This window comes from Protopterus annectens, chromosome 2.part0 (assembly GCF_019279795.1).
Source record: "Protopterus annectens isolate FY-2018-M chromosome 2.part0, PAN1.0, whole genome shotgun sequence".
Classification (NCBI taxonomy): Eukaryota; Metazoa; Chordata; order Ceratodontiformes; family Protopteridae; genus Protopterus; species Protopterus annectens.
The window spans coordinates 350,558,480-350,582,087 of record NC_056728.1 but is presented as its reverse complement, the minus strand read 5'-3'; the positions used below and the strand labels follow the sequence as shown (position 1 = coordinate 350,582,087).

Genomic DNA, 23,608 nt, shown 5'->3' with positions numbered 1-23,608 from the left:
TAATAGAAGCTGCTATAGCAGAATAGTGTATATCAATGGCCACTCTCAAAGCCATTCATCTCAACATAGCATGCCCAAGTATTCTGTGCCAGTGCAGATGTTATCACCATTGCCAGGTGCACTACCATTTGACTGACCAGCAAATTGTAAATTCCTTTCATTTGAAAGAAATATCATATGGGAGTTGAAACTGTGCCACTCACATATAGACCCAAGGAAGCTGAAAGAACTGCCCATCCCAGTGGACACTAAGCTATATATAACTGTAACCACCCTTACTACAGGGATCTCTCAGTGACATTCAAGGGGCAAGAAAGGCATCTCCTAAAGCAGTTTCTTAACATCATGTTGCAGCATGTCGAGAATCATATATGGATTTCAGGAACTGCAATGGACAGCACCACCATGATATAACCATTGTATGAAGTTTTTTAATTCCTTGAGACCCAGGGAAATACTGATAACACACAGACTGCAAACAAGAACTCAAATGTTCCCCAGGGTGTCAGACACATCAACTTTGTAGGCTTTCACTCCCTCAATTGAAAGTTGACGTTTAATACATACGATTCAGCTGTAAATTGACTGTTCACCTAGAACTGTAGCTACCAGTGCTAGTAACTTGTTCCATAAAAAGAGACATGGAAGAGCTCTCTGATCATGTAGCCCAGGCTGGTATGACCCTGACCCTGAGTAGCATCCTGCCCTCACCAAGAATGATAACACGGGATAAAGAAAAAATTATCAATTTCAACAATTGGGTAAGTTTCTGGTGTCATTCAAAGGGGATCCAGTGTCTGTCCGCCTATGATGACATGCTCGACAAGCCACGCTGCTTCGCTAGAGATGGCTTGCACCTGTCACCCTTAGGCTTTCAAATACTGGCCAAGGCTCTTGCCACCCCCATAGTGCCTTTTTAGGCAAGGCTCAAAAGATAAACCCACCTCCGTAAATAGCACAAGTAACAAAAAACTGACGGTAATGCTACTCAATGCCAGAAGTCTAAACCTCAAAATGCATGCACTCGAGACACTCCTCAGTATGGAGAAAATCAATATATGTGCAGTAACAGAAACCTGGTTTATGGCTCCAGAGAGCACCCCAGCACTACCAGGCTATAACTCATGCCATACATTTCGGCCACAGAACCCGGACCGAAATACAAAAGGTGGGGACGTATCCATATTCATCAAGGATACCCACACCTCCAGGTTAGTGGCAAAGCACGATGCTTCAGAGATCATCCACATGCAACTAACAATGGGCAAAACTGCAGTTCAAATTGTATCTTGCTACAAATCACCCACCATGTCCCAGGACCCCCATTCCACGTTTCTGGAAACACTGGGAAACATATAGGTCTTACCAAACACCCTCATATTGGGTGATTTCAATTACCCAAACATTAACGGGGAGAACTACTCAAGTACTAACTCCCTTGTCCAACATTTCCTAGAATTTATAAACTCAAATTCCCTGGATCAACTGGTCAACACTCCCACCAGAGGTGACAACATATTGGACCTGGTCATCACCAACATGGGCGACTGGTGTTCCACACCGGAGGTCAACCTCTCGCTGGTTAGATCTGACCATAAACAAATCACTCTGGATATCCACATTCCGCCCCCACTCCCGAACAAGGAAACCACCGCAAAAAACTTTTCAAAAGCAAACCTCACATTACTTAAGACCTAGGTGGAATGTTTCAAAGCCCCCATGCTAAAGGATAATGCTGTCCAAGTTGCAAAATCCTTTACTAATACATTCTACGGGCACCTACAAGAATGAATGGATCGTGCTATCCCAAGCAAAACCAAGACTCACTCCAACAAGTAAAGGAAACCAGTCTGCTAGACCCCTGCCATAAACAAGCTATACAATAGAAGGAGGAAATTAGTACAGAAGAGAGTAAAATTCCAAGAAGGGAAGACATCCCTGATCAGTAACAGCAAGAAACTACAATCCCTCATAAAATAATCCAAGGCGAGCTTCAAAAGAAAAATTGCCAAGGACTCCAAAGATAACCACAAGGCATTCTTTAGTATGTCAAGAATCTAAGTGACAATGCTCAGATCTGCTCAGAGTTAGTGCAGAATGGCACAAAATACACTGAACCAACCAATATCGCCAACATCCTGGTAGACAGGTTCAGTGCAAACTTCACCCCCTCTCACCCCCAAAAGGGCCCATAACCATACCAGAAGAATGTAGAGCCCCTGAAATCACAGACACTCAGGTTAAAACAGCCCTCTCCAAAGCCAAAAACACAGCATCAATGGGACTGGATGGTATCCCAGGCTGTGTCCTACATGAGCTCAAAGACAAACTAACCCCTCACCTAAACACACTCTTCAAACTCAGCCTCTCCACAGGCTACGTACCCATAGAGTGGTGCACAGCCACGGTTATTCCGCTCCACAAAGGTGGAGCCACAACAGACTCTGGGAACTATCACCCTATAAGCCTGACTAGCTTGGTCTGCAAGGCTATGGAGTGCATCATCATGGAACTCATTAACAGAGACATTGGGAACCTCGAAACACTGGACCCTACCAAGTTTTGCTTTGTTAAGGGCAGATCATGCCTCCTAAACCTGGTGGACTTCTTTGAGACAGTTACCAAGGCTATAGATGATGGAAAGGTGGTACGCACAGCCTACCTAGACCTCGCAAAGGCCTTCGACATCATTCCCTATTCTGGTATTATAGACAATCTCACTAGCCTGAACATAAATCCCTATGTCACAAGATGGGTTGCCAACTGGCTCACGGACTGAACCCACATGGTGAGAGTTACGGGTGCTAGGTCCAACTCTAAACCGGTTACGAGTGGCATTCCCCATGGCTCAGTCCAAGGACCCCTGCTGTTTGGTATATACTTCTCAGAGGTACAGGCAAGCACAGGAGGACTATGGCTGACCATGTTCATAGACGACTGCAAACTAGGGGGTATAATTGACCCTCCAGCTGACACAGACATCCTCCAAAAGGGTCTCACTGAGATGGATGCCTGGTGCAAAATCATGGCTTCAAGCTAAATGCCTAAAAGTGCATAGTCATCCCCTTTAGAAAAAACAAAGTACCCACAAACTACCACATAGGTGGTAGTCACCTAAATACGGAAGACATAATAAGGGATCTGGGGACCCAAGTAGATAGTAATCTCTCCTTTGATAATCACATTGCCAAAGTGGTTAGAAAATCCTTCTGTGTGGCCCACCTAATCACAAAAGGGTTCGCATCCAGATCAAAAGAGGTCATTGTGCCCCTCTACTCATCACTCATCAGACCCATCATAGAGTACAATGCCCCATTTGGGATGTACCTTACAAGGCACCTGCAACAGCTGGAAAGTCCACAGAAGTACCTTACCAAGAGGATCACTGGCCTCAAACAGATGCCCTATGCAGCTCGACTGAAGAAACTCCAGCTGTACTCGGTTGCATACTGCCTACTCAGAGGTGATCTCTGCCTGACATACAAGGCCATGTCAAACCAAGAACTGATGGACATGCTCCACCTAAAGAAAACCATATCCCCTGAAGCCACACTCTCTAGGGGTCTAAACTTCACCACAACAATAAATAGGACGGGCTGGAGGGATAGATTCCTGTCCCAGAGACTTCCCATGCTTTGGAACAAGATTCCAATCTACATTACGCAGAGCTCCTCAATAACACTCTTCAAGAGAAACCTTGACGAGTGGTTGGGAACCAGAAAGTTTACCCTGGGGATCACTTCAGTGGCTCTGCTGGACAGAGGCACAGGGAACTAATCTAAGGGGGCGGCGAAACCCAACACATTCTGGCTAGGCTTATAAATGCCTTTGGCCAAATAGCCTAGTACCTACCTATGAACCTATGAACCTATTTCCCAACCTGGTACTCTGTTATCAACTTTTTTAAGTTGAATAGTAGAAATAAAAGGATAAAAAATGTCCCCTCTTATTTGAGGACCCCCAAAAAGTCCCAAACACACATCCCAGGAAAAAAAGATCTTTTATTTTCTTTTCTTTTGAACTATAGTAAACCACTTGCTACAAATGTAACAAGCAGGTTCTACAGTTTATGGTACAACTCCACAAGTAAACAAACTTTGAAAACGTAAAAAAGTACGCCAACTTCCAAACTAGTATAGCAAGGCTCTGATTATAAGTTCTACAAATAACTTGAATAGAAAATCCAAATAACGCTTTTATTAAAACAAAAAACAAGAGCGTTTTTGCCGTAGTAACACCACAGCTTCCTCAGAATACAAACATTTTTAAAAAAACCGCCACATAAGTACATGGAGATTGTGTGACGTGGTACAAGAGAAAGGTACATTTAAAGAAACATTACTCCACAACCACGCTGCATGTATGCATAAGTTGAGGTCCTTATGGCAATTAATTAAAACTCATCAAATATATATTCAATTAAAAACATTAAATTACTTGTAAAATAGGTTATTATTAAACATTCTTAATATGAATACTATAATATACAATGAGTGGATAAAGTGGGTACTATTATATTTAATATATTAAATATCTAGAAAATAATAAAAGTATAATACAATAAATAGGAAAAAGTAATAAATAACATAAAAAGCCAATCACCAGTTGTTGACTTGTAACCATGTAACATACCTGAACTACTATAGTACTTCACTAAAAATAGTATATGATTACTTATTAATATATGTGTATATGAAAGTTGGAACATGAAATTAACTTCCCAAATAATTTCCCAAATCTTGACCCTATATATGGGCATAGTTGTTAACTAACAATAGAGTTAAGATGGACATTTATTCTTTTTGTGTCTCAAATAATTCCTCATCTTTAAAACACATGAAATATTACAACTTTCATTCAGTCCTGGAAAACAAAAAGAGTTCAGTCGCAATTGCCATTCCAACTCACGGACCTCTAAAAGAATGTTAATAGGTCCTCCCCTTAAAGTAGATGGTACTGTAACAATGGCCATAAAACTGAAACTATGTCCCTCATGTTTTTCACAATGTTTTGCCAGGGCATTTTCACATTTCCTCATTCTTATTGCATACAGATGCTCATATAATCTGTCACGAAGTCTACGGTCCGTTTTACCTACATAATATGCTTCACGGCAATTACATAATGCCAGATAAACTATAGACCTAGAAGTACAGTTAAGATTACCATTAATATAATATTTAATACCACCTATCTGGAAAGTACTACAATTTTTAACAAATTGACAGTATTTGCACAATCCACACTGCATACATCCTTTAAATTTAGTTTTTTTATTATTATTGTTACTGTAACTATTGTTATTTTCAAGGATTGATTTCAAGTTACTCCCTCTTTTATATACAAAATTAGGTCTATCACCTAATTTTTCAAATAAGTCTTCATTATTAAGAATGAATTAAGTACTTTTTTACGTTTTCAAGGTTCTACAGTTTATACCATATATGCTTCAGTTCTGATAGCAAATGCAATACCAGCATTAATTTCTAAATGCTGATAATGCACTAAAGACCAAATGGCATCTGCTGATCATGCCCCCTTTGTCGCATCTTAGCTACACGTCTCTGTGCACCACGTAAGCAGTTCACATGATTTTTATATTTGACACAACAAATTTGTAACAATAATTCATGCCAGTTGAAATTTCACGAGGTCATCTATTTGGTAGGTACTAAAATAGTTGAGGAGAGAGCCAGCTGTATACGATCACCGTGCATTTAGGTTTCAGGCCATATAAAATGGTGCCATTGTTGGGTGTTGCAGGGGATGCGGTGGAACCATGAATGATGTCTGCTATTTGCAAACCCCAGAGCATAGCAGAGATAATAATGCAGTACTGTGCATACAGAGACATAGAATGCTGTTAACTAGGTGTTCAGTATACTTAAGTGCTAATTCTGCTCCCTACCTGCACCTAGTGGGGCACTGAAATATTTAGGGAAGACTTGCAGTGCAGCCATTTATTTGTAATGTGTATCATGTTGCATAAAAAAGCTGTGGGATGGCATCTTTAGCAGCAGGGAACCATCCCAGCAGGGTCTATCATATGTGAGGCAGAGGTAGGCTTACTACATCACAGCACTGGCAAAGAGGTAATGTCTAGTACCCGACTATTAACCATGAGACAAGCAACAAAGAATAAAGTTATGCAAGTACTATCTAACCCATTCTATGAGTTTAGCACATGGCTAATTCATCTACCATGAGTTTTGCAGAAGAGTCTTTGATAAATAGTTTTGCAGGAGCATCCTGATAAATAAGTCCTGCCTGGCATGCACCACACTGTACATAAAACAATGTAATGGCAAGTACCAACCTAGTGCATTGCCAGCAATCACTTGTGCACTCATCACCATCCCAGCTCCCACATCTAGACCAGCACTGAGTATCAGGGTATATTCCTCATCTCCAGATAGGAACACCAGGAGCTCCTCCACCTCTGTGAATGTGTGAGAACCAAAGGAGGAGGAGTATCTATCTTCATCAAAGATAAATACCCCTCTAGACTGGTTAGACAGGAAAACTCCATGGAGTTACTCCCAAGTTCAGCTAACTGTGGGTAAGACCCCCTTTCTAGTCATCATTAGCTATAGGCCCCCTTCAATGAACCATGGTATCCATGCTGCTTATTTGGACCTACTTGAGTCAATCAAATTACAAACAAACACTCTAGTCAGGGGCAATTTTAACTACCCCCTCCATTGACTGGGAAACGTATACAACTACCAACATGCTTGTACAAAGGTTCCTGGACTTTGTTAACATTAATGCCCTGGAACAAATAGTATACAACCCAACAAGGGGCTCAAATAATCTCGACTTGTTCCTCACCAACATGGGTGACCACTGCACCACCGTAAGTATAGGACCCTCACTGGTTAAATATGATCTCAAATTAGTCACATTTGAAGTATCTATAACACCTAAACCCATCTTAGGTAAAAATCAAGCTAAACATTTTCACCAGAGCTAATTATACCTTCCTAAGAGATGGCATAAATAACTTCCAAGCTCCTGTTCCTACAGATGACATTGAAAACTATATTAAGATATACACAAATGTATTGATGCTGCTTTTCCTGATAGGATCAAAACAAGATCCTCAGGAAAAAAGAAGCCTTCCTGGTGGACATCTAGCATTAATAAATTATACAACAAGAGGAAGAAGTTTTTGTCTATGAATAAAAAAGAGAGATCCCAGCACTGGAAGAAAACCCTCCTCTGCTTGAACAAACAAATAAGACAACTTGTAAAATCCTCTAAAGGCAACTTCAAAAAAAAAATTAGCAACCATAGCTAAGGATAGCCATAAGGAATCTTCAGCTATATCCGTAACCTAAAAGGTAAGACCCAGATGTGTGCTGAAGTAGCTGTTAATGGCATCACACACTCTGATCCTGCAAAAATAGCTAACCTATTAGCTGACACAGGTTTGGCAAAAATTTCACCCCTCTGTCCACTCCAGACATTCCCTCTACATTTCCCCCTACCTTGCTTCTCCAAAGCATAAGTCATTAATTTTCTCTCTAAGGCCAAAAACACAGCCTCTATGGGACCAGATGGCATACCAAATTGCATTTTAAATGGTCTAAAACATGAAATAGCAACTCCATTAGGTATTCTGTTCAACCACAGCCCGAGTCCTGGTTTTGTCCATGCTGAACGGAAAATAGGAACCGTCATCCCCTTCATAAAAGGGGTACAGTAACAGACCCTGGGAACTACAGACCCATAAGCTTAACCAGCCTTATCTGTAATGCCATTGAATGAATCATCATGGACCTTATAAATAAGGATATACCAGGTGATCTCCAAACCCTTAATCTGACACAGTTTGGTTTTGCCAAAGGCAGGTCATGCCTGATAAACCTGGTGGACTTCTTCAAAAACCTCAGCAGAGCCAGAGACAAATGCAAATCTGTGCATATATCTTACCTTGACTTAGCCAAGGCCTTTGACACAATCCCACATTTGGGCATCATTGATAAACTCTCCCAGTTGAATATCAACCCTTATGTCATTAGGTATATGGCTAAATGGCTCACCAACAGATCACACTTAGTCAAAGTTGTGGACTTTACCTCATCCAACAGACCTGTCACCAGTGGGGTTTCACAGGGGTCAGTGCTGGACCCCCTATTATTTGTAATATACTTCTCAAATGTTCAGGCCAAAACAGAGGGGCTGTGGCTGACTAAGCTGGCTGATGACTGCAAATTAGGTGCAATCATTGAATCCCCAAATGATGCCAAAGCCATGTACTCAAATTCAATGCTAAAAAATGCATTACTGTCCCCTTTGTTAAAAATTATAATCTCTGCAGACTATCATAAAAATAATAAAACCCTAAGTAACAACTCAGTAGTGAGAGACTTGAATATGCAAGTTGACTCTAGCCTAAATTTGGACCACCATGTGTCTACTGTGGTAAGGAAAGCATTCTATGTTGCACACCTCATTAGCAAAAGCATTGCCTCAAGAGCAAAAGAGGTCATAACTCTCCTGTACTTGACCCTCATCAGGCCAATAATTGAATACAATGCTCCTTTTGGTATGTATCTTACCAGGCACTTGCAGCAACATGAGAGAACTCAGAGATTTCTAACCAAAAAAATTCAGGTTCTCCAGCACATGTCATACATTGACAGACTGAAGTCACGGTCACTGTACTCATTAGCATACAGACGACTTAGGGGGAGACTTGTGCCTGGCCTACAGAACAATCTCAGGTCCAAACCTAATAGAAATGCTGCACATGACAAGGGTCACCCACTCCAGGGACCTTAATCTGGCCTGTGACATAAATAGGTCCTGCTGGAGAGACAGCTATGTCTCTCAGAGGTTGCCACTCCTCTGGGATAGGCTACCAATTCACATCAAACAGAGCCCTGCTATGATCCTGTTTAAGCATAGCCTGAATAACTGGATGGGAAACCATAAATTCCTGCTGGGGATTTCACCACCTTATGACCCTCCTAGATATGGGCAGTCATAACTAACTAAGATCTTAGGTTTTAGCAAGATACTTTATATTGGGTTTCTCTAGTTTTATATTTGGTACACATGGCTGGCTTATAAAGATCTTTGGGTCAATAGCCCAGTAACCACCTATGAATCTATGAACCTATTTTCCAAAACATACTGCAGCTATGGGGTTGCTATCATGATACCCCATCCTGTTTCAGCATAACAAATCCCTGTAATACACTGCTTACCTACCCTCCCCCCACAACATAAATTGCCATTCTTTACCTCCATTGTGTGGGACATGCTGCCTTATGCAACATCTCCTGTCTTCTGTGCACATTGACTCTGATGTGGCCCTCATGACAGCCAGGCATGAGAGTCTGTGGTACATTCACAGGCTCATATACAGCTGTTCCTGTATGACACTTTTACAGCTATGTTTCATGGTTGTTCAGCGCAGTGCAGAGATACATTACAATTGTCTTGTCTTTCCTCATCATGCTGGTGTTGCCCATTTCAATGTCCATTGTCTTTCTGCAGTACCACCCTGATTCCACAGTTGCTCTTATTAATGCATTTTCTTGCAAAAAGTGATGCCACTTTTTATCACACTACTTTGGGGCTCATAGTATGGGCGTTATGTTAATGAGGGAATTTACATCAGCCATGACTGTGCATGTTATACTTTTGTATGACATCAGTGAAGCTCATAGTGCCATGAGTCTGCACTACATACCTGTTTTGTAGTGCCTCATTCATATTATGTGATTTATGAATGTGTGTCCATACTCCTATGGTTAGCATATTGCTCCTGGATTGGATCTATCTGAGTGACTATGACTGCTCCATGTCCTTGGAAAAGCAAGGTTTCTCTGTGATGTCCAAGGAAAATCAGGATTTTCTTGTTCTTCCATCACAGTGACTTACAGGCTATTGTAATTGCTGTTTGTACAAGGTTTATGCCTTGCACAACCATGCCAGGGCAATGACTGATGCCACTGTTATTATCCATTTTGGTGCAGGTATTAGTATAGTCACCTAAAGTAACATCACCCCAACCTGCTTAGCCAGTGGGAAGCAGAAGTATGGGAGATACACCCATGGTTTTACTGTGTGCACAGATTTGTCCCCCATTTTTTTCCTTTACCAGTTACAGCATTGCAATATGCTTCCTGTACTTTGTCTTACAATGGCAGAGGAGTGGAGAGTGGACACAGAGACATGCCTCAGGAAGCAAGAATTCCTCTTCCGATGAAGGGTGCATACACCATGTACAGTACTGCACTGCACAGCTTTCATAAAACATGATACTCGTGTGTACTACTGAGCTCTTTCTTTTTATTCCCTGTTCTTTCTGCAGGTCATGGTGTAGCAGTGGCTGTAGCAGTCATCTCAACATATGTTGGTCAATGCCTCTGATACTTTAACATCAATGGGCATCAGACCTGCCTATCAGTAGGTGGCAGTAGTTACACTGCTGAAGGTGGCCTGGAGGCTTATTGATGGTCTCTGTGGCCACTGCTTAAAAATGAAATAAAAGATCCTCTTCTTGACAGTGGCCCAGAGGGGTTCTCAAAAGTCACCCTGCCTCTGCTGCACAGTCAGCTGAATGCACACCTCATGTCCATGGGATACTTTCTATCATGGCAGGTTGATTAATTTGACTGGCAAGCTCTGACCCTCAGGCCCCCATTGTCTCAGCCTGCACAGAGCATCATTCATGATTCTGTGTAGGTTGGCCTCTGGGCTGATGTGGCATTTGTCATGTACCCTGCACTATGTCCCATGCCTGTTTACCCTGCCTTGTCTGTAACTCCCCCCTACTTTATTTCTGTCCAGTCTTTCCCATCATCAAGTGTTCACCTCTCAGTATGTGCCCAGCCAATGATGGCCCCATCTTTTGTGCCACTTCCACCCCTAGTTGTATATGTCTGCATTTTATATTTGTCTGTGTGCATCTCCCAATTATTCCCCACCAACTTCCCCAACTTTGTTAACCTTTTATCCTCTGAAAATGGGAGCCTTTCTTGCAAAAAAAGAAAAATGTGTCCTACTATCCCCCAGACACACACACACACACACACACACACACACACACACACACACACACACACACACACACACACACACACACACACACCACACTTTTTCATTATGGTTACCCTTGTGTGCTTTTTCTGATTATTTCCCCATTTTAACTTTGCTATTTCCCCATTTCTTGTTCGCTTTGTGTGATGAACTGGATTGGTACTTTACTTGGTGAACCCCAACTTGTCCTGTCTGCAACTGCATGTGGCAGCTCTGCGATGCTTCACAACTCATGGCCTCTCACAGCCTCATGCACACTCACACACAGTTGCTGTGACATTGCTCCCTTGTCATGCCCACTTTGATAGCATGACTCCTCCTCTAAACCTATCCAGTGCCACTTGTACCCATAACTCTGCTACACTTAATCTCCTAAACACTCCACTTTACAGACTACAGCTCACATAACCTATCATACAGAACTTAACACACAATCTACATACACTACCCCCTTCCCAGACCCACTACAATTAAAGCATATAAATTTAATGATAGCACCAACTATAATCCCACAAACATAAACCATGTATCATTTACCTTACTCACACAACAATCTTATCCTAGTGTTATACAGAAATATGATAAGTTTATATCAAAATACGTAATATCCATTTGGAATTTCCCGGTAAACAAATGTAAATAAATAAATAAATATCAGTCACAGAGTTATACAATGGAAGCTGAAGGAATCAAACCTTGTACCACTGGGCCAGAGAAGACATCACAGGTCATACTTAGTGGGGATATTCACCCCAGCCCTGGCCCCCAAACCAATCCAACCCATCTAGATCTTCACACCCCAACCCAGTCCCAACAACTATTAACTCTCCCCAGAAAAAGTACTGACTTACTACTACTTAATATATATCTCAGAAGTGTCATGAGCAAAATTCAAGATTTGCATGCCACTCTTGCTCTATATACTCCAGATAGAGCCCTTATTCCAGAAACTTGGCTAAAAACAGACATTTCTAGCAAAGAAATACTTCCCCAGGATACAATATACATAAGTTAGACAGGCAACACGAAAGAGGTGGGGTGGTATCATCTTCCTATACAAAAACAATCTCAAGTTAGAAACTTTAGACTTAACCATCCCAAATTTTAACAACACTGAAATACTGTTTACTAAACTAACAATTAATCCAAAGAAACAGTTGAACGTAGTGGCAGCCTGCATCCCACCTGGGAACAATCTAACTACTCTAGAACACATCCTAAACTGGACAGCAACATCCCTCCCTCAGGAAACAATTATAATGAATGACTTTAATGTGGACTTGCACTCCTCTCCTATAGCGCTCAAAATCCCTCTGACCACATTAACCTACATGGTTTCTCACAAACAATCCAAACTTACATTAGAGTAGACAAAACATCAAATAAACATTCAATCCTAGACTGGATCCTTACAAATGGGCTGAATTTATTGCTACTGTCTGCCTGTCCCCCAGTCAGCCTCAGTGACCGTATTCCTGTTTACATTCTCTGACACTGAATAAATCCACAAAAACTTACCACCTGCAACCAAATCCAAGATAAGAAAAAATGTATCCCCTAAGACTTCTTAATTAGTTAAAAAAAATGCAATTGGCCACTACTCAAAAATGTCCCTTTATATACTACAGTTGATTACTTTAACTCAACCTTCCTCAATATCCTAAACATCTTGACCCCCTCAGGAACAATAAGGATAAAATGCAAGTATACCCCCTGGCTAACCAAACAAAATCTCTGTTAAAAGCTAGTGATAAGTGACAGAAGTACAACTAATAAACATATGTAGAATTATGAAATAAATCTAAAAAACATATTAGACACAACTAAATAAGCTACAATAGCAGTATCTAATCAAAAAATCAAAGAAACCCAGACATATTCCGGGTTTCCATCAAAAAAATCCTACAGCCACCACAAGTTAGCACTCCCTCCCCAACACTCACCATACTAAAGACAGCACAGCCTCACAGTTTAACAGATACTTCATTGAATCCATACTAGCCCTCACAAACAATAATTGCTCTTCTCCTACCCAGACTCATATAGTACCCACGCTTGATCCCAATAACTTCTCTTTCCAACCTGTCCCAATAAACACCATAGTAAAATATCTCAAAAGGTTTAAACTAATACTCTTGCTGCCAACTATCTACCTACCGAATATCTAAAATTTGCTGCAGAAGCAATATCTTATCCAGTATCCATATTAATAAATCAATCCATTTCAGAACAAGTCCCTAAAATTTGGAAAGTATCATATATCATCCCTATATGTAAAGATGAAAACTCGACACAATAATCACATTATGGGCCAATAGCTACACTATCATCATTATCAGAAATACCTGAGAGATGCGTCCATTCACAAATCTTAAACTGTCTAATAACCACCAATCTTCTGTCTGACACCTAGCATGGTTTCCATCCTAATCACAGTACCACCACTGCCCTTGTTAACTTTACTAACATTATTAACCACCATCTTAATGAAGGCAATTTAGTTTCCTCCACCTTTCCTGATCTGTCCAAAGCTTTTGATATTGCCTCTCATTCTAAACTCTAATCTACACTTTTGGAACATAAACGTAGCCATTCTGCACTTACTTGGTTCCAGCAATATCTAACTGGTCACCAGCAAGCTCTAAAATAGCAACAAAATCTCTCTTCACTACTGCCTGAAACCCTGGGAGTATCACATATAGCTATTCTGGGTCCTCTCCTTTTTATTATCTTTACAAACAATCTGCATACTGTCACCCCACTTAACTCTGTAGTTCAATATGCAGGTGATTCCACCCTGATTTGTGCCACCCCAACATTACAAAAATTCCAAAAAAATCACTCAGCAGTCATTCAGTTGCAGTCGAATCTTGGCTAAACAATGCACAACTTATAATTAACCCTAACAAAACAAAACTCATGCTCTTCTATCCAACTAGAGCTGCAGACCCCCCACCATTCAATATATCATCATCAAGCCATACAATTAGTTCTCATGTTCCCCAAACAAAAATACTTGGAGTAGTCATTGACCTCTACGCTACTATACGCCTCATAAATTCTCACAAATATTGAGAAATCTGATGAAGCCAAACTCAAAACCTGCTATAATAAAATCACAAAGTTTGCCACAGAATTAAATTTCAGATCCCATCATTGTTTGGCTTTAAAACGACTATCTCAGCTCAGACTACCAAATCTACTTGCTTATAATCAACTGACCTTCGCCCGTCAAATAGTAGATCAGCCAGAAAAAACATCAGTACTTTAAAATCAACTAATACACTGCTCCAATAACAGGGTATTGCATACCACTAACAAATCCTTCTTAAATATATCCAAACCTAACAAAGCAGCTGGAGTTTCACTCAAACTGCATTGCCAAAACTTGGAATTCCCTGCAATCAAATATCAGAACAACTACTAACACCCTGGACCTGCTCTTGCACAAACCCTGGTTAGGAAATAGATGCCGTAAGACAGCTAAAAGAAAACAGCTAATTATTTTTGTATTTGAATAGTATACCCTACTAAGTATATATATATATATATATATATATATATATATATATATATATATATATATATATATATATATATACACTAGACAATCTCGATGTACTGAAATGTCGAAATTCAGTACGTCGAGACTGAATAGTGGAAAGTGCAGTTACTCGAAACAGCACTATGCCGAATCTGCAAATGTCGAATCTGCCACTATCGTGGTGTCGCATTTGTGACCTGTGGTGTGGTTTGTGGATTTATCTGGGGTTTCAGGTAAGTGTTGTGTGTTTGAGAATATTTGGTGGGGATTTTAGTGTGTGTGAGTGTGTGCGGTGGTGTTTTTTGTATGTTTGTGTGTTTAGTGCGACCTCGGAGTTAGAATATATACGTGGGGGGTGTGTGGGTGCAGGGGGCTTGCCTCCCTTATTATAGGTAGGTTAGGTGTGTTTGTGTGAGTTGTTATGTTTGTTTAGTTATGTAGGTGTATGTGTGGGTGTGTGATTATGTCCTGGTTTGTGTGTGTGTGTGAATAGTCGCGGTTGTGGTATTTATGATTTTGGGTTTTTGTGTATATGGGTTTTCGACTATTCAGTCTCAAAATACTGAAATGCGACATTTCAGTATTTTGAGATTGTATAGTGAATCCATATATATACATAACTTGTTTTCTTTCCTTCAGCCACAATACTGCTAATCTTCTTATTCCTACCTAGACTGTATGATTGTATTAGTGAAATGTATAACATGTATTTTTCATGTTGTGTTTTACCTGAGATTGCATCAACATTTGTATCCGTATGTTGCATATGTATTGTACTATTTATAAATGTGGAGCTTTTCTCCTGGACCTTCACGGAAAAACGACATTAATAAAACTTCAGGCACTATATGAACCCTGATTCCTGTCTTAGAAGACTCCAGACTGTGTCACACTGAGATCCTTGACATTCAGTGCTGCACATCTTTGATGAACTTGTCTGTGAATCCAAACATTTTCTTGGTTTACGTCAATACAGTACTAGTGAAAAGTGTGTTGTGTTCTTGCTTTATGATGCCATTGTTACAGATGTAACAATAAAGTGTATTTTTGATTTAAAAAAAAGAATCTGCCGTATTTCAAAGTTTTCCATGAGGCTATTAGAGGTGTTTTTTATCTTTTTTTTTACTGTAGTGATAAAAAAAGCAAATCAGGGTTATGAGAAAATTTACACAAGGCTAATTAGTGTAGCCCAATTTCCATACATTCTTCTTGAAAAACAGCATTTAGCAGAAACACTAATGGTTATTTGGAAAGGTAAACAATTGTAAAATCTGATATTGATTTATAATGATTTTCAAGAGCAAAGAAATAATAAAATTGATTGATGATTTGCTTTGATACTACTACTTTTTGAACAATCTGGTGATCAAAATGGTGGACTTTGATTGCTGCGCTACCATGTCATGCATTCTTTCCTGCCTACAAGCTTTAGCATGCAACCTGCATGAGCTTTGAAAGCTTTCCATTGTTGATCATTGGGACCCCTATATGTATACCATTGCCAAGTCATGCCTTTGCTTCTCATTTAACATACTGTTTCTCCTTCCTCTAGCTTCAGCCTCCTGCTGCTGGCTTGACGACTGAACATAGCCTCAGTGCAACCTCCCTTAACCCATATGTGACACGACCTAAAAGAACACCAGGAGGTGCAACAGGTAAGTCTTTACATCTTATTTTTTTAAATTTAACAACTATCTATGATGGTTCAAAGTGTGTAAATTTTCTGAATCAGAGTATGAAAAACATGCGCCCCCAAAATGTTCAGATCTGAAGTTGTTTTTTTCATTTCATCTTCAAACTGGGGGACTCAAATCCAGCACAGATCCAGCTTGGGTGCATACTCCAGCATCGGATCTGAAATCTAAGCTCCTCCCCTACCCACAATGCCTTGCGCTCCCACCTCCCCTCAGATCTTGTTTGCCGCTTGTTTTGAACAGCATGGGTTGCAGTTGGTCCAAGCTTCTCCAAGGTTTTTTTCAATAGTTTGAAAGTCTTTTCTTGGGTCTTATCTTCCTATTCTCTACTTCAACCTACCCTTTCTTTTCTGCCCTCCTATCCTTGCATTGGGATTTTGGTTAGTTAAAAAAAATCTTCCTGCTATCTTTCTATCCTCTATCATTCTTTCCTGTCCTTTTTTGAGAGTGTGTATTTGTGCGTGCCTGACTTTTTTCCATGTTCCCATGGACAAGGCTCCAAAGCCTGGGTTCAAGAAGTGTACAGAGTGTGGGCATAAGATTCCTCCGTCAGATGCCCACACTGTGTGTGTAGTGTGTTTGGGGGTCCCCAATCTTGATTAATCCTGCTCGATTTGTGTGGGCTTCTACCTCTGTGCACTTATTGACAGGAGGAATAATCTTATCTTGAAGGGTCTTCTTCCTTCACCTACTGAGGCCTCTTCTTCCACCACCCCTGCTTAAGGGACTCAAACTCCAGCCAAGGAGCCTGGGGATGGAGAGCAGGTCAGACACAAGGAGTGGGATCGGCTGAGGAAGAGATCTCCTAAGCGGTCCTCTTCAGCTCAAAAGCCCACTAAATCTAGACAGTCAGAGAGTTCTCTGGCTAGGTCTCCTGACTCTGCCTCCTCTAAATGCCATTCTCGGCCGGGGTCGGTGGCTTCCTCTGTCTGGTCCACTTGGAGCCTGTCTGAAGCATAAGTGGACAGGATAATGTTGAGGTTTCTTTGGGCCCAGATCCAGCTTGGAGTCTTGCCTGCTCTGCCCCCCTCCTGAGACATGAGCATGCAGTCTGGTTTCCTTCCAATATCTCCTTCTCAGATCCGACCTTTGGCTTTGAAGTCTTTGGGTCCAAGGTTTCTGAGTATTGAGGCAATGGGGCCAATTGTTCCTGGTACCTTGATGCTGACAGTAACATTAAGTGGTTTGGCTCTGATGTCGTTGGAGCGGACTGACTCACGGAGCTGTAGTTTCGGCGTTGGCTACGAGGGGCTGGTGGCGACTGCAAGGCTTTTGGAGTTGACCCTCTCCCTTGGGGCTTCAAAACTGAGAAGCTCAACTCCAACTCCCTCCTTTGTGCATGGGGTGATGGCCTGGCAGGGTTTGACACTGACAGTTTTGGGTCTAGCTGTGCTGCCTTCTGGGGTCCACTCAGCTTCAACATTCGAGGTGGTGGAGAGGATCCTCTTGGCTCCTTTGAGAACCTTAACACTTTTGTCCTCAGATTCCACCCTGGCTCCTTCTGTTTCTGGGTCAGAGTAATCTCTACTGCCCCCTCAAGGACATCCTGCTGCCAGACCACCCTAGCAGTTTTCCCTTCAGGAATCCCCCTTAGTTTTCAAGTCTTACCCAGAGTTTCCCCCTTTAGAGGCTCCTCAGAAGCATACGTGCAAGAGGAGGTACTTAGATTACCCACTGGAATCTCTCAATGATGATACAGAATTGGATGAAGGGGAGGTTTCCCCTGGGTTACCCCCTGATGATGTCTCCTTTGGGGCCATCATGGAAATCCTGCGCTAGAGTGGTGGGAGGTCTATCCTCAAACCCAACCCCAATGAGTCTGTATTCCTGGAAGCATTTGGCACAGGACCTTCTACTTCATGGGTGTCCCCCCCCACAGATCCCTTGGTGGATCTTATTTGTAGTAGGACATAGGGCATGGAAGGAATCAGATATGGTTGAGCCCATCCCTGATTGCCCTGACAAGGTTCTCAGTGCTCCTTTGGACACATCCCATTGGTCAAATGGTTCCCCAGTCAATGCCATGGTGGTTGTGGCAGCCACCAAGAAGGAACTGGCTCAGGAGAGCCCCTTGGTCCAGCCCCCAGACAGGGTGTCTAGGGTGATGGACCGCTTTGTAAAGCAAGTGCATGCTTCAGCCACCTTTGCTCTGCATGCACTGAACTATTTGGCCCATGTTATCAGACTGCTGAGGGACCTGGTTAAGGAGGTCATTGAATCTGCCCCAGAGTCCATGTCAGCAGAGGAGAAGATGCATTTCTCCTTCCATATGGCCACCCCAGCTACAATTTCTAACATGTCCATGAGGCTGCTTTCTCATGCAACTGAGGGTGCTTCTAGGACTGCCAGGACAGGCATTGCCATTAGGCAGCATGCCTGGCTCCAGCTTTGTGCTTTTTCAGAACCTTTCAAGGCATCATTCACGAATGCCCCCTTTGACAGTTCAACCTTGTTTGGCAAAACTGTTCATGACACTCTTATCCAGAGTGAGAAAGACAGGAAGACCTTGTCTGCTCTCAGGATCCACTTCTCTACTCTGAAAAGATCCTTTTCAAGGAATCAGCATGGAGTCAAGAAGATGTTGTTTTGCAAGTCTCAGGGATTTTCCTAGGGAACTCATGGTCAGTCCTCCCCTAGGGCAGTGGAGAAAATGACAGACACCGCACTAGTGGTAGAGAGGATTCAAAGAACCAGGGCCCTCAAGATTCATTCTTGGACAGACCCTTTCAGCAATCCTGAGGGATTGCCCAACTGTTTTTCTCTGGAGGCAGTCAGGGGCATCTATGTCTGCACCCAACAGCCTGGGAGTGCATCACAAATGATCACTGGGTGCTGCAAATAATATTCCTTCCCCTTTCTTCATCCAACCTCTCTGACGAAACAACTCCCTGATGTTCCACCCAGTCAACAAGAGGAGGCAGATGTAGAAATTGCCAGGCTGCTCAGAAAATGAGTCGTTCAGCCCATCTCCACAGACCAGCCCAGATCAAGCATTTATTCCAGGTTCTTTTGGTGCTAAAGAAAACAGGGGACAAGACCCATCCTGGATCTTTATACCATGAACCTGTCTGTTGCCAAAACAAATTCAGATGGTCACCTTACAGTCCATTCTTCCCTTTCTGCAGATGAATGACTGGATGTGCTTGGTGGACTTTCAGGATGCGTACAATCATGTAAAGATGAACAGACACTCCAGATGGTTCCCCCAGTTCCGGCTGGGAGCCAATCATTTTTAGTTCACAGTGCCCACCTTTGGACTCGCCACTTCTCCTCGGGTATTTACCAAAGTGATGGCATTATTGGCAGCTCACCTGGGTTACAGTTCTTTCCCTACCTGAATAACAGGCTCCTTTCTGCTCCCTCCAGGCATTGACTGATTCAGGCCAGGAATTGTCTTCTCCTCCTAGCCCCTTCCCTGGGCATCATGATCAATCTAGCCAAGTCAAACCTGGTACCATTTCAGGTGTTGGACTTCATAGGTGCTTGGTTGGATATGATACAGGGTAGGGTGCTCCTGCCTCCAGACAGGTTATTATACCTTTGGTGTCTATTCTTCAGACCCATCTTCCCCCTGAAAGTAAAGTTCTTTGGGTGTTGAGGTTCATGACAGCCACGATCACCCTTCTACCAACCGCATGCCTTCACATGAGGATTCTTCAGTGGACCTTAATGGTTCAATGGTCCCTTCTCAACTTTCCATTGTCGTATCTGGTCTGGTTGCTCAAGTTTGCCGTGACTCTCTTCAGTGGTGGCTTCAGTCCCCAAACCTTCTTCTGAGCCTCCTATTTGTTCTTCTTTCCACCTCAATCACACTGACCATAGACACCTCCCTGCTTAGGAGGGGGGCATTGCATGGGACAGATGGCCCAAGGCACGTGGTCCTCCCTGGAGACCAGTTTGCATATCGATGTCCTGGAGATGAGGGTGGTGTTTTTGATGTTACAAGCTCTCCATGCCTTCTTGCTACTGGGATGATTGTCATCCAGATGGACAACATGTCAGTAGTCTGGTACATCAACAAAGAGGGGGAACCAGATCTTATCCCCATTGCCGCAAGGCCATGAGATTTTGGGAGTGGGTAATCTCTTCTGACTGTTTTCTGGTGGCAACACACATTCTGGGGAAGTCCAACATTCTAGCAAACAGGCACAGCAGAATTATTCTGATGCCTTATGACTGGTCTCTGAATCCATCAGCAGCGAACATGATCTTCCAAAAGCCTTGCTGTGATCTCTTTGGCTCTCTTTCCAACATGAATATTTCCCTCTGATCCCCCCTCCAGGTCTAGTCTTGGCCCTCCAATCTACTTTATGCCTATCCTAGTCTTCATCTGAGCCCCAACTTTATTCAGAAAGCACAACAGATGAAAAACTCAGTCATCCTCATTGCCCCATTCTGGCCTCGTCAAGTTTGGTTTCCCACACTGATGCCTCATCTAGTGTGTCCTCCCAGGACTCTGGATCTGATTCTGGATCTGAACATGCACCTGTCAGGGGTTCATCACTCAGATTTAGTCAGACTGAAGTTCACTGCTTGGCTGTTCCAGTTTTCCTGAAGGCCAGTACTCCCGGGCTCTTTTCTCCTGTCAAAAAGATCTTGATTGTGGCTCATAAGGCTTCCACTAGAAAGATCTATTCCAGCAAGTGGAAACATTTTTTGATCTGGGCTTCTCAGCATGGCCTGGATCCATTTACAGCTCCAGTCCTGGCAATTGTGGATTTTCTAGCTCATATTTTTAAAGTTCAGTTGGCTGCGATTTCTAATTTTCATGTGGGTGAAAATTTGGCTTTGTCTAAACTTTCCAAGGCCTTTTTGAAGGGTACTTTTCTTCTTCAGCCTCATGCTTCCTTGGGATATAACTGTAGTTTTACAGGCATTGGTTTCTCTGCCATTTGAACCAGATGACACTGTTCATTTACAATTCTTATCTTGGAAGACAACTTTCTTAGTGACTATTACCTCAGCCAAAAGGCTTTCTGAACTACAGGCATTATCTATCAAGCCCTCTTATGTGATCTTTCATAAATACAGAGTGTCTCTTTGGACTAACCTATCCTTCCTACCAAAAGTGGCTTCTAAAGCAAACATTAACCAAGTTATTAATTTGCCAGTTTTCTTCCCAAAGTACCAGAACAAAGGGGAATACAAATTACACTTACTTGATGTTTACAGGCAGCTCCATTTCTATTTGCATAGAAACAAATGTTTGCAAAAGTTGGATCAGCTTTTTGTGTCTTTCTCTAAGCCACATCTGGGAAAGCCTGTTTCTAAGGTTACTCTTGCTCATTGGATTTCTGGGTGTATTTCTTTGGCCTATCATTCCAAAAGTTTGTCTCTACCGGGTCCTGTCTAGGTGCATCCACCAGGTCAGTATCTACTTCTGCAGCCTTTTGGTTCAGGGATCCTATTGAAGATATCTGTTCTGCTGCTACCTGGTCCTTTTTGCATACATTTATTTCCCATTACAAACTGGATATTCTTTCCAGGAGCAGGTCATCTTTTGGCTCAACTGTGCTCCGGAACATCCTTCCATGATAACTCAGTCCCACAGGTTGAACATCAAATGAAAACAAATCCAGGTAAAGAACTTATGTATTTACCATAACGTTCCATCTGAGATTTTGCTTTTCATTTGTCTTCAACCGTCCCACCCTCCTTCCCCCCTTTCCTTTTTGGCTGTGTAGTTGACTGGACAGAGGTAGCTGTAGACATCTTCTCGGCTGGAGTTAAGTCAATGTGCACCAGTGCCCCTTTTTGGTCAGGTTAGAAATGTTTTTTATACTGTTAGGGGTTGGTGCTGCTCTGCATCAAACTTGATCTAAGGTGAGGAGGGAGAGCAGGGCATTGTGATTAGGGGAGGAGCTTGGATTTCGGATCTGATGCTGGAGTATATTACAGAGCTGGATCCGTGCTGGATCTGAGTCCATCAGGTTGATGACAAATGAAAAGCAACAACTCAGATGGAACATTAGGGTAAGTACATAACTTCTTTTTTTTAATTAAAGCAGATATCTGGTATGAGAGACAAATATGGTTCTCTTTTATGAGGCAAAATAAACCATACAACTCTCATGTGTGCAGCTTTGCTCCTACCCTACCATACCACCCTCATATGTGCAGCTTTGCTCCTACCCTACCATATCATCCTCATATGCGCAGCTTTGCTCCTACCCTACCATGTCATTCTCATGTGCGCAGCTTTGCTCCTACCCTACCATATCATCCTCATGTGCGCAGCTTTGTTCCTACCCTACCATATCATCCTCATGTGTACAGCTTTGCTCCTACCCTACCATATCATCCTCATATGTGCAGCTTTGCTCCTACCCTACACATGCCTCACTAGTAGTAATCAAATTTTAAACTTTTATGCACTGAAGAGGAGAATATTACTTTGTTCTGTAGTATATTGCAAAAACATGCTGTTTTAGACATTGCAGCCTCTTAACTACAACACTTGGCAGCCTGCTTTATGCAAAGAACTATTATTTATTCTATAGTGGCTTTTCCAGCTTTTAACAGAATGAAGGGATAACAAATCTTATTTTTTTCAGTCTCATTTTTCATTTTTATTTATGCTGGGTGCAGTACCCAGCAAGGTCCTTGTAGCCATCAAGAGTTAATTCAATCATTTTCTGATCATCCCAGTTAAACCATCTCAGGGTGAATGGAGAGTCAAAGCTTATATGGTCCTCAGAGGTTGCAAGGCAAATAAACTAATCGTACAGAGGCATTATCATATCACATGATGCACGCATGCTATCATGCACACAGTGCATGCACATCTATAGGTGAGTGAGAATGCTTCAAAATCACCTAAGGCATGTCTTTGGAATGCAAGAAGTACCCAGTGAAAACTCACATGGTCAAAGTGGAATATGCTTGTTCTGTAACTGGCTTGAACTACCCCACCTGCTACTGCAATCTCAGCTCCAAATGATACACTCCATTCTATATCAACCATCTTACTGCCCAGCTCTATCATCTCTCATCTCACATTACTCTCCAACCAGACATCTCAGAAGTGCAACCCAAGACTTACTAAAGGTTCACAAACTAAAAACTAAGACTGGCTGCAACTTATGGCTACCACCTGTCTACTGCATGGAACAAACTCCCTCTAGAAATAAGAAACCTGACAAACCCCAAACAATTTAAACTAGCCACCAAAGACTACTTAAAAAACACTGGACCTGTCACTGCTCACACCCTCCCTGACCAAAATCCACCCACTTAGATTCAGAGTAACCAATATAGATCTTGAATCAACCTACTTCCTATACTATCAGACAAACTCCTAAACTTGAGCTATATG

General features: G+C 42.1%; 1 protein-coding gene across 3 annotated transcripts in view; it reads left to right on the top strand.

The window, feature by feature from the left end:
- SYK (spleen associated tyrosine kinase) overlaps positions 1-23,608 on the top strand; it is a 1,380,702-nt gene that overhangs the window by 1,176,772 nt on the left and 180,322 nt on the right. For all 3 annotated transcript variants that reach the window (XM_044060819.1, XM_044060818.1, XM_044060817.1), the window contains one exon: positions 16,152-16,254. In XM_044060819.1, the coding sequence (XP_043916754.1) occupies positions 16,152-16,254 (103 nt within the window). The remainder of the gene's footprint in view (positions 1-16,151; positions 16,255-23,608) is intronic.